Consider the following 12857-nt stretch of genomic DNA (forward strand, 5'->3'; position numbering starts at 1 on the left):
TTTTAGTAATTTTAATAATTAATAAGGAGAAATTTTTTAATACAAGGCAAATTCACGCGAGGTGAGCGCGACTCGGCGTAATTAGCGGCTCGATAATCGAAGCCCAAAGTTTCTCCTCGACCTTACCGGCCCCATTGACACTGGCAGAGCGCCGTTACCAAGTCCGCCAGCTAACCCTCACCCTTCTCTCAACGTCCAAATAGTGTCGGTGCAAACTTGTCCAAGTTTCGACTGCTGCAAGCTCAAGCTCGGTAGAATACGTAATGAGTACGTGGGTTCTTGACTTTGGACCATTATATGAGCCAGCCCATTATGACTAATCGCTCGCTATGTCGCGCTATCGAGTCTTAGCCGGGCATTCGTGTGGCGAATAGGAAACTCATACGCGTACAAGAATCACAGTGCAGCTATTGATACTGTAGATTTACGTTCGAGCAAACCGCTTCGAGTGACCGCGTTTGCTTCGGCGAATTGAGAAATGTTTTTTAATATTCGATAGTGCTTCGGATTAAAACATGATTGACAATGATGAAATCGTTCGATTTGATAATGACAAACGTTGAAGAGTTTTAAACAGAGATCAATCCCTTACTTTACTGCTTTACTCGTTGCTCGTCGTTGAAATACTTCTCGCATGGAATCGAGCATTCCTAGATAATTTGTCGTCACGCTGATCATCTCTCGTCAAGTGACTCGGACGCGATCTAATTTCTGGCTTAATCTTCAAGGCAGGCGCAGTTCGGCGATGATGCAAGCGATGTGAACGCGACAGCCATACACGCAGTCAGGATGCGAGTGTGTGTGTGTGTGTGTGTGTGTGTGTGTGTGTGTGCGTGCGCGCGCATATGTGAGGAAGGAAAGGCAGAGGGAAAGGGAGAGTTTAGGTACCGACGTTCTATAGCGACGTATTAGCGCCGCGATTGCCACCAGCAGCCTCGGCCTAAGTGAATAGCTCTGCCGAGGGCTTTGCTGATTATGGTGTCGCTATTGATCCAGATCGAAATTGGCTTGCCTCTGTCATGGAACGCGCCCAGAGGACCATTAATATCCTCCGCGAGCCAAGAGCGAACACCCGCGACATCCGTATCAATCAGCAAAAGAAAGAGAAAAGACGAAATAATTGTAAATATAGCTACAATGAGAAATCAAGAGACTGTTCTTACATACCAGCAGATGCGTCTTTTCTAATCGACAAAATAACTTTTTACAGTCGTAACGTCATACGTTACTTAAAGAGCCATGCGGGAATTGGTGGAGACGAATAAAATTTGGTAAGCTTTCCCAGATAATTCCTAGTTGAAATTTTCGCAACATCTCGTAGATGTAGTGACGAAGATAGACGATACTTCCTTCCTACGCCTATATTTGCCAATATCTCGGCAAGACACCAACAGACGGCGGGGATTTCTGTATCGATAAGAGTTAGTGCTCACTTATTGACCCGTTTCAACGATCGTAACTTATCGATGGCGATTGAGAGTGAGGCCACATCAGAGAGTCAGGCCAGGAGAGTTCAACATTTATTCTTAATACTTGAAACGTCGCGCGCGCGTGGTCATCTTTACGGTGAGCGATTGACCGTACCGTGTTGGCGCACTTTCATTATATTATACTTTCAACTAAAACCTCGTTTCTTTCTTCTCGCTGTCCATTGCCAATATCTCGGCAAATCATTATTTGTGTGTACATTTGCGAAGAATACGCGTTATCGGCTACTAGATGCTCGATTCGTCGAGAATCACGGCAAATGGAGATAATCCGCGATCTCGACTAATCGGTGGTGTTGGTTGCTGGCTCATGCAGAGCTATTAGTCGCTGATCAGCGTTACGCCAAGTGGCATTACGAGCGAGTAAATGTTCTGTTTTATCGTTTGCATGCAAAGCATCGTAGGTAGGCATTTCGACACATCGTTTAGCACGAGCCAATTGAATGGGCGCACTCGTAGTCAAGTACAATTACAGACGTAGTACGCTGACCAATGGCGATCCGTTACAACGAATATAGATGAACCTGATAATGAATTCGAATTGTTTGAAACTACATTGCTAAATATGCATTTAGCAATCATGTGAATAACATTCTACTCGGTACATGCGCGCGCGCACATATGTAGTCCTTCAGTTTGCGCAGAGTACGTTTTGATAATTGGCTGCTTTTACACGCGGATTTGACATTGCAGAACTGTATGGAGCTGTATTTCTACGGTGGATCGTATGGACGTTGTCAGTAAAATCTGCTGATATGCCGCGAGACGTACATACACCGCGGCGAGCGTCTTTGTCCAAGTTGGATTGCTTTCCGCATGGCTCCAATTGACCGCAGTTAGATCACCTTTATGCAGTTGCGAGCGTAAACTCGCGCTGTATCAAATAGTTTCAATCAAGCCGCAACTTTAGTATCAGCACGTTAAACGTCAAGTTGTCGTTAAGGGGAAGCTGGACTGCTGGAGTCGTCTGTATTGTACCGACAAAATTCAGGATTATAGCACACAGAATTCTTTTTATTGGTTCTACAAAATAACAAATCCTTTTCCACAAATAAAGTATAAGTATTGCTTTTAGAATGCTAGAGGATGCTTTTAGAAGTGTAAATAAAAAGATTTCTGTGCGCTACAATTGTGTGAATATATTTTTGTGTCCCAAGAGCACAAGATTAGTTCCTTGATATCGTGCAAAAGGATTTTTTATTCTGCGCAACCAATGAAAAGATCTATTTAAAAAATCACTCACTCCGTATAATATTTCAATGATATCCCGAAGAGTGCATTGTTTGAGTATGCAAGTTAAAATTGATTGCTGATGGTAAACAGAGATTTCTAATTCTATATTTGACTCGAATCAATCTGAAAATTGCAACAGTATCGCAATAGTGGATGAAACGAAGGAGCTAACGAGTAATACGCGTTCAATTCACCTGTGCACCGACGAGGCCAGCGCGTAATCTAGGAATATCCGTGTGACTCCAGTCCGATCTGGCCCAAGGGTCGACCCTGCCAAGATCGCTGCTCAGGTTCACCTCGCCAAGTTGATTGTGTACGAATTTTCTAACGTTCCAGGGCAAATCGTTGTGCCTGAAGATTGTAACGTGTCACACGTATGTGTGCGTATGTGTATGTTAGATTTTCGAATTACTAAATAGGTAAAAGCATCGAAATTTATCATTTATTTCAGACACATCTCCCTTATTAAGCTTCTTTATTTATTCGAAATAAAATTCCGAAATAATCAACGGAATACTATTTTAATATTTTACGTATATGTACGTATTCTATGTCCGATATTTGTAAATTATTATACAAAATAACTTAAAATTAATGAGAAAGATAGAATCTGAGGGAATTTGTCTGGCTTCGGCTATCCAAAAACAATATCAGTAATATTGGATGCGTGATACTTTATAACGCGTTCAATGTTGATGAGATATCATAAAATACGCACATGGAGAATACATTGTACATGAGATTGCAGTTGAAAAATTGGCAAGAAAATTTCTATTCGAAGCTTTTATCGATGCTTTCGTGAAAAGCTTTACATTTTTTATTTCATTAATACGTGAATAATTTGTGAATTTCCTAGATAGATCTTGGAGTCTAATAACGAGCACTTACCCGTCGATCAGAGGCACTTCAGTGAGGATCCTCCTGATCACGTCCAGTCTTTGCTGGTGCGTGGCAGGCGCAGATTGAAGGAGAAACGGCAGACAGAGTCCTCCGAGGAGCAGGAAGGCCACTAGGAGCAGGACAGGCGCCAACAGCCGACACCTCCTGCGAGGACTCTCGTCTCGGCGGTCCTTGCTGCTGCCGCTGCTGGGCGAGTCCTCGCACGGCGGCGGTAGTCGCACGGTGCCGTTGCACGGCGCCACGTCTGGCAGTTCTGTTAGGCACGTGGTCTGAAAGAAATCACGTTGTTTAGCAATGATCTTCTATTTTCTTTCCTGTACTCGTTTGTCAGTCACAGCGTACTTATATTTCGTAAATTTGGAATTTTTTCATTCGCACGAAAGTAAAGTCCAACAATCACGCATTAACGATTGCTTGAACGTATCTTAGACATTGTACATGATAAAGTACGCCGATGCGCGAATATAATGCAAACGAAATGGCACGAGGTAACAGCGGTTGCAACATGTCCACGGAAAAATATTATACAACCACCGCGGGCGGAAGTGCAACCTCGAAGGAAGACTCCTTCGAGCGGCGTTGCTGCAACGCTGCAGGCAACCCTGCAAACTTTTGTTCGCCCTCCTTTCGACCACCATAAAATACGTTAACGCTTGGCTACGAATTTTCTGCAAGCACACAGCGTATAGCGCAGAAGGTACTTGCAAAGACCGCGAAAGACGAGGGGTGACTTGCCGGACTTCTGGAAATTCTCTATACAGTACACTTGTACGTGTACCTCTTTTCACAATACGTAACAACCAAACTTTTCATAATTGAATTATTTCACATTTACAGCTCAATTATCTGCTCTAGTTAATCAAATAAAGAAAATTGCACGCTTGCTCAGTGAGATTGACAAGATCATGGAAACTAATTTAGTTGTTTTGTTATCGTAGACAGAAAGAGGAAGGGAGAGTTTAATTAACGATAGAAGAATCATCAGAAAATATTGAGAGACGTCAACACGACGAGAATACTTTTTCCTTCTTTTTCGGTGATTAAACTTTTATTGCAACGATGTACATTTTCTTTTTGCATACTCAACCTCAACGTTGAGTTTCGCGTATTTATAACGCACGATAATGCGGATATGTGAGGGATACGAAGTTTCGCGAAACGTTCGTACGGGAGAAACTCGAACGACGAGCGCATGAATCCGGTAAATTCCCTGGCGAGCAACGAGCTTAACCGTCAAAGTTATCGTCGCATTAGTGACATGAAAGAAACGGTAGGCATTATCATCCAAGTGCGAAACGGTGCGAACGCGATTCTCATTTTTAGTCGTCCCTCCGTTTTCGTGTTTGCGATTCCGCACAGTGAGAATCGGTTATCGATACTACGGATAATCTACAGCTGTCTGAGAGTAATGAAAACAAAAGCTACGAGCGTTTCCGTACATATAACTGACAAAGCCAGCACCTTCGTGATGGACATTGTTCATAATTTTAATGACATGAATACGAAATTTTTTTCAATTTCAAGTGCAGTCATTGCGTCTGTTTGTCATGATTACGTCGTTTCGTTTCATATTATTCGTAGCACTCGAAAATTGTAATAGCTTCTTTCACGCTCACACATGCACAAGCATCCGACGCGTTGTTATGTGATTAAGTTTTCTCGAAGAGACGCAAAGTGCGAAATTCATAATTGGTTCTTTATGTATGCGCGGAAAAACATTATTTCGCCTCGTGATTAAGAACGAAACTAAGAAGCTCGTAAACATATTAACCGCTACAAAGGACAGTGGCTTTGATCTTTCCTTTTGATCTGCTTTGGAATAGTACATGTTACTTTATATGTTTCTATTTCGTCACGTTTCAAGAACGCACAATCAATGTTAAGTCAACGCAAATCTCGCTGTCTTAACTGCCTTCAAAGAAAGGGAATACGCGAGAGAGGATGGATCAACTTGTACTTCCAAGTCCCTTCGAGGTGACAAGAAGCTCTGAGTTTCTTCTTAAAAACGCATTCTCGCTAAATGAGTCTCATTACGAGGATCCTGGCCAAACTCTTGTAATAGGGTGCTTTTCTACGAGTTTCTCGAAGCGCGCTAAATTTCACGTAGCGCGGCGGTCAGAGATAAAAGCCACGCGACTTTGGAGAACGCTTATTCCGCCGTTCATAATTTTGGAAATCGGACAAGTGGAACGTGCCGCTGCGAGAGAGGATGGACGATAAGTTTTAAGTCTCTTCGCGGAGTGTACTCGTCATTAATAGCGCGCCGTTGTGGCGTCTTGAAATGAAGGCGCGAAGCCAAGAAAGGCGTAAGTAGCTGTTGGAATTTTAGAGAGAAAGGTAGGAAGCAAAACTCTCATAAGAAATACAATTCATAGTGTCGCATGTCTGGCTCAAAGTCGCGCCAAACGCCCGCCATCGAAAACGTTCTCCATCCCTTTGCAGACTTACGTGTGCGCATGCACAGAGATTCCGTAGAGAGGGAGAGAGAGAGAGAGAGGGCTCGAAAGGCGGTAGGTCCAGACCGACGTTGCGAGAGCATTGTCAAGTTTTCGTATAAATTTCTCCTCGACGTGAATTCAAAGACCGCTGAGCAGCTCGTATAAAACGAGCCGGAAGGGTAGTCGAGACGAAACGAGAGCGAAGTCTGCTTTAAAGAAGAGACGGCCTGTTCGAGCCTGTGCGTATATCCCCCGTTATGATCACCCTGCAGCTTCTTGCCTTTACCTCGTCCGTCTTCTCGTTCTCTTCATTCCGGCGCAATTAATGGTTCACGCCGCCGAGAGAAATTGGCCCTTATTTCTATTCTCTCTTCTGACTCTTTTTTTCGCTCTCTCTTCTTCTTTTCTTCTTCAATTTTTGCGCGCAACAAGGTCTTTACTTTGCATACCGAGCATTGCATTGCGAGCGTAACGTTGGCTTTTATATTAATCGGTTTAATCGTTAATTCAATGCTACGTCACATGCATTGTTGAATCGGACAAATAAGCCGAGAGAGCCGGAACGATTTGATTTTCCAAATGTTGTCAACGATGAAACAAATCATTCACATATAAAGAAAGTTTTGATTTGTCGGAAATTCAGCCGACCTGCCATCGGCGCTATTTTGCGCGAGCTGATTGAAAGGAAGTAACGAGAAATATTATGGTCAACGGGAGAATTGTGCCTCGTTCGGAACTATCAACGCGCTTGTTCGCAATTAACAACATGGCGAACAAATACCGTAGTTTATATCTCCGATCGTTTATAATCATCTCGCGCTGCATCGCGTTTCGAAACGTTACGCGCGCGTATTCCCTCGACTCTTTTAATCCCTATCGTCCGGGACGTTAATTTCGCCATTCTGTCTTCAATTGTATAAGCCGCTCGTTAAATGTAAATTTTCCACGTGTGACAACAGAACGAAACGACAGCCGCGCGCGCGCGTGGATTAAACTTAATGAATTTACGCCATTTTGGCGGTCCGAATGTCGACGATGGGGAGACGCGCTAACATACGGGACATTTAGCCGGAATTAAGGACGAGCTTTGTTCTCACGAGCCATCACGACCGCCGCACGCGAATTCGCACATCCGCGTACATTTTGTTTTGAGTAATGAGCGCGCACCGCAATTGGCGCAAATACTCACGCGGATAGGGAGAAAATGGGGAGAAAATAGGGAGCAGAAAGGAGCTTTTGTCTAAGCTCGAAAACGGCGATGCTTCGTCTATCGGACAGCCGGACAGTAATTTACATTCTCGTCGCCAAAGGCACGCGAGATCATTTCGCATCCGTTGACACGCCGTTACACGGTTTTCCATGTGATTATGCATGGAGAATATTTTTTGTACAAGGCGCGACACGGAAATGCAACGCTTCCTTCAACCGATACGTCGCGACGTGAAGAGCTGCGTATTGACACGCGTTGACTCTTGTCTTCAGACCACTCGCCTTAATAACGACCAGGGCCTTCTCCGGTGCTTTTAGTTAATTAACAATTATACGACCAGCAGCGTGGGAAAGAGCGGAGAGGCAGACGAGAGCGAATCGTCTTTCTAAGAGGGAAGCTCTCTTGTCGAAGGGAGCCATCTCTTCATTGGAATTAAATAATTTAATGCGCTACGTAATTCCACGAGTTCTTCCGGAAAGTCTGGCTGAGCGTTGTTCGGCTAAATCTAAATTGAAACTTTGGTCTTCGATATCTTCCTGCGACGGAGCAAAATAATGCGCGCGTTGTTGAATTAACTTTTAAGCGTTTGAAAAGCGAAGTCTCTCGCACCGCGTGCAAACGCTCCATTCCCGCGAGCCTTTCTCTTTCATTCGTCTGTCGTTTCCGTTTCCGCAATTCGATCAAGACATAATTCAATTCCGAGGATAATATCCTCCTTTTTCGACACATCGACACATGAATAAAAGAAATCGGTTTTGAAAATCTGTATAATTTGTACGAGAAAAGTATGCGATACTTTTGATAGACTGCTTCATGCTTCCGTGCATCGGCGGAAAGATATTTTCTCCTCGCCTTGGCCCATTTCCTATCTCGGCGATAAATTTCACCAAAGTTCTCGCGCTTGTCATTCTCACGATGACGCATAATACACAATGCTTGGTGCATCCTTGCAAAATCTTGCTTGGGAGCGAGTCTCGTCTTGAGAGATTGAAACACGATTCATGGCTACTACTTTGCACCCGTCCGAGATGTTGTTTTCCTTCGTATCCACCGCGCCGCGCGCGTGGAACAATCGATTCTCACGATTTTAGCAAAAAACAGTTACTCGCAATAATCCATCGCGTTACGGTAAAACTAGAAAAGGAAACTCGTTTGCGTCAATACCAATGGCAAAATGAAGAGTATTGTGACAACATTATTATTATTATTATTATTATTATTCCCCCACCTCCCTCCGCAGAGCAGTGTACTTTTGTACAATGCGCTTTTAATTCCTCCCGAGTGTGACTTTTTCCGAAATAAATAATTCATCTCTGTGTGATTCTCGTGTTCGTGTACAACTGTACAATGTGTATATTAAATTAACTAATATGAAATAACTAATATGCAAGGAAGGTAGATGTTACTTTCGACAAACGATCAAAAGTCAAGTAGAATCTATTTTGATGATCCTCCAAAACTACGACGAAATGTAACTTAAAAAGAATAATTTTACGCGTTGAGCATGTTAACAATTAAAAGTTGAAAAATAAAGCACGAAGAAGAAAGATGATATTAATATTAGAGCAGGATATTAAGCGTGACTGATACGCTGCTTCTGTTTTGCATCCTATGCATCTTTCTTCAACTACTGTAAACGAAAGATGCGTAAAACATTATCGACGTTGTTGCTTGGCGCTGTGCCTGATTCGCTTTGCCATCTCGGATCGATTACGTGCTTGTGCGCGACTTATTTCTCGTAATTAATTTGTCGGGACGAGGGAGATGCAGCGAGAGGACGGCAGAGAGCAATGGTGCGCGTGATGAAATCGCGGACATGACGATAATCTGATACCGCGACAAGCAGGGAATCGTTCGAACGAGCTGTGGGAGTGCGGGATGCACGACCCCGAGATCGAAGGCCGACGTCATCTTTCGCTGTAGCATCGACATCGAAATGCGATTTTTCCACCCCGAGGGAGGAAAACTCTACGGCCAAGTCCGGGCGAGTGATCGAACTTGTAGAAGCCCGGCCGACTTGCCTGCTCTTTCTTTCCTTTTTCCTTCCTCTTTCCTCCCTCGTCGCCTCGAGGATGAAAGATGCATAAAACATTATCGGCATTCCGTTAGCTGCGGGTCAGCATCCGTCGCCCTTTCATTGAAAAGCTATCTTCTTACCATTCCCGAATCTCGAATCGGCTCGCACGCGCGCACGTGCGTTCCCCATGCGTTTATGAAAAACGTCCGTAGAAAATGAATCGGGTTACGACCCACTCCTTACCGTCGTCATTCCTCGCCACGTTGGCGTTGCAACGAAACGTTTCTCGTGTTTTATCGCGTGTTCGACCGCTAATAATCTTGACCGCTTCCGTCTTGATCGTTTCTCTCTGTGAAACCTCTACACTTTGAAAAATGTCAATTTTCCAAAATATCAATTATTGTTCACTTTTGTTGAAAGTGGGAGCAAGCTCCTCAGAACAACGCTCACAAACCTGATGTGTGAAAACCGGCCCTCGACAATGTTATACAACGATACTTGCCGTAACTTACGAGGCGTGAAGCGTTCCCTTCCGCCTCGACGACACGATTGCTTGTCATGGTCCCCGCGATTTGGTCGGACACGTGGATGAGAAAGATGCGCCAGACAGCCCTACAAGCAGGCGCACAAGGGTCGACGATCTCTCGTCGCGTCGGTAGCTCCTCTCTAATGTTAATTCGTCGCAAACCTTCGGCGTGTCTGATCTTCTTTTTCATTTTCCCATTGTCTTCCACTCATTTGATGCAATCGGATATTATTGGATTGGCTAATTTCCAGCAAGTTACAGTACTAGATTGTAGTCTCCGAAAACATAAAATACGCTTGCGATGGAATCATCTCGTTAGATTGACATTCGCAAGAGAAAGGATTCATTTGTTGTAAAGCTCAAGATTTTTTAAGGATAGAAATCCGCAAGAACGGAAGATTGCTTTGTGTAGTCGCGAGTGGCTCTCGAACTTGTCTCACGTCTCGAGAGACGTTATCTTGCTCGCTTGTTGTTGGTTGGATCGCACCGCGATCTTTCTATTCAGAATACAAATTTTGATTTCAGGATCTAATTCTCTCGCAAATTGCTGTCCCTTTTAAACGTTTCCTCTATGAAATAATAATAGAGTGAGCTTTGCATTCCCTTCTCTCTAAATGCAACGTACGCGACAAGAGGAAATAACTTTAGATTAGTTGAGATAATGTTGATATTTCTTATTTCAAATTGCAATTCGGAGCAGTTGTCAGCAAGATTTAATTAATCGAGTTCATTCTTAGGAACGATGATGAGAATGTGTTCGATATAGAAGATATAATTGCAGCGATACTAAAAAGGCGATTACAAAAGGTACGACAAATTGAAGCGTTTGATCATACCTAAAGCTGCCCGTCGCCGATATTACCTTTATCGGTCTATCGTGTTACTTGCACTGACTGCACTTTATCCGCTGCATTCTAGTGAAACGTTGTCCCCATTCTGCCTCGTCGGATTTTTTAAACGGGAATTTTAATCGATCAGCCACAAGTGATACGTACGTTGTTGCGAAACAATTTTCACGTTTGGTGATAAAGCTTGTCGCAGGTACACCGCCGAATTGCAATCACGAGAGTTAATCAGACAGCTAATTATATTATTGTTGATTTCGTTTGTGTCTCGACAGCAGTTTTATTGTGTGCAATGAAATATTGATTTTTCTTACAGTTCTTCCGTGTCATTCGGTACGCATGGGTACTAAAGGTTTTTCTAGAGTGTTTCTCTCTCTCTCTCTCTCTCTCTCTTTCCCTCTCTGTTTCTCTCCTTCCCTTTCATGTATGAGTCGCATTATGCAAACGGATTATACGTTACGCAGCGGGACCGTTGTAATGTGCAATATGATGAATAATAAAATGTATTACTGCCGTTGTGTGGTATTGAGTTCCTTGCGGTCGCTCGATATACGTAAAATTTCACCGAAAATTGCATACTCTCGCCGAATAAATCGACGTTTCTCTTAATACGAGAGGGTGAAACGCGATAAATCGCGTTTTATAGCGCGTGAATCATTTTATTGTCGGAAACTCCGTAAAATGCAAGTTCAACCGCAGATAATATTACTGTGCTATACTACGGCTCTCGACCGAATCGGATAATTACACGAATAGAATAATTGGACCCGATTCATTCCGAACGTAATTCCCTAGGGCATTGCTTGTGGAAATAAGAAGCTTACCGCTAATCGTTCAATTTTGCTGCATTATTTCGTTCGATGGTATATCGCAATTGCATTTGTAGTAGCGGAACTAACAATTCTCGCGCTATCTGACGCATTTTATCGTGGGTAGGTCCGTAGGTATGTACAAAGAATTCAAGGGGATCTCTCGTTATTCGATAATGATTTAGGTCATTGTCAGCTCAGTAAATATTGACGATTCATACGTATTTCGTATATATGTACAATTCGTTTGTTACAATTTACTTTCATACGAATTTCATAGTCAGCAAATACACATAATCACGAAAATTAAGCATCCGATTGAAACAAGTTATTATCGCGAGTTCAATTTCAATTTTCATTTTTAGCATTGTATAGACAATGTAATCGATAAAATAATAATTTGACACGCTCGATAGTGATTTCTATAAAATCTATAATGTGCATCTCTCAGCTGAACGGGATTGTTGGATAAATGAAATTAAAATTGAAAATTTGCTTTACTTTACAACAAGAGTACGGTGATTGTACGTAAGAGTAATTTATTATTTCCTGGCAATACCCTGGAAAGCCAGAGCAACACGAGAGGAGTAAATTGAATCGCGTAACAGCTGAGCAATAACGTGATTTTAATTAAAAATTCAATAAAGACTTCCGTTCCAATCAGCCGTCATTATTATATCTTGTAAAGAGGATCATATTATTAAGTTGCACGCGGGGCTTTCGTACAACTTAATTTACTGAAAATTATAGAGAGAAATACCGCATAGTATAAAATCTGCGCGATCATAAAACGACTGCTTATATCGTTATCATAAATTTCATTCGCATGTCACACTTTTTCGACGGTACATGCAGCAGACATTAGAATATGCAATTCCAAAGACGTACATGTATACACGTATAGAGTATAGTGTCTAAAAATTCTTGAATTATTCTTTTTTTTTCTGAAACATTAAGTATTCTGCCTGGAGCAAAAGTTATTTGTGAAATTGCGTTGATAATCTAGAGAGATTTGCATTCCTTGTGGATTCTTTAGAGAGCTAAGTCCTTACGTGTCGATAATGATCGGAACGTCTAAACGATGATTCGGGTTGGCACGCGTTAGTGAAACCGTTTGCATCGATTCGCGTGGATCTATTACTAACATAGATACAGCGGTCTGGACCTCCATTCTTCCGACGTATAAGGAGGCAAACGAGAGTCGAATGGAAATTCGATAATAATTATTGCAGTACCAACGGGATTGCTATCCTCCTTCTCCCTACTCTCCTTGCAGACCGTCGAAAGCCACGAGCGCAGGCCGCGCCTGTGGCGTCCATAAATTTCGTTATACGGCATTGCGCCGCTCTCAAATTGGCTAAGGTATACCCTAGGAGCCAGACGAACGCGCGC

The 12857-nt window shown here is 42.9% G+C and overlaps 1 protein-coding gene across 5 annotated transcripts in view; it reads right to left on the reverse strand.

Annotated features, from left to right (window-relative positions):
* Positions 1-12857, reverse strand: part of LOC105274991 (dipeptidase 1) — a 64618-nt gene that overhangs the window by 27058 nt on the left and 24703 nt on the right. For all 5 annotated transcript variants that reach the window (XM_020030236.2, XM_011331557.3, XM_011331555.3 and 2 more), the window contains 2 exons: positions 3609-3889; positions 2915-3071 (listed from right to left, as the gene is read on the reverse strand). In XM_020030236.2, coding sequence (XP_019885795.1) covers positions 2915-3071; positions 3609-3889 — 438 coding nt within the window. The remainder of the gene's footprint in view (positions 1-2914; positions 3072-3608; positions 3890-12857) is intronic.

This window comes from Ooceraea biroi, chromosome 1 (assembly GCF_003672135.1).
Source record: "Ooceraea biroi isolate clonal line C1 chromosome 1, Obir_v5.4, whole genome shotgun sequence".
NCBI lineage: Eukaryota > Metazoa > Arthropoda > Insecta > Hymenoptera > Formicidae > Ooceraea > Ooceraea biroi.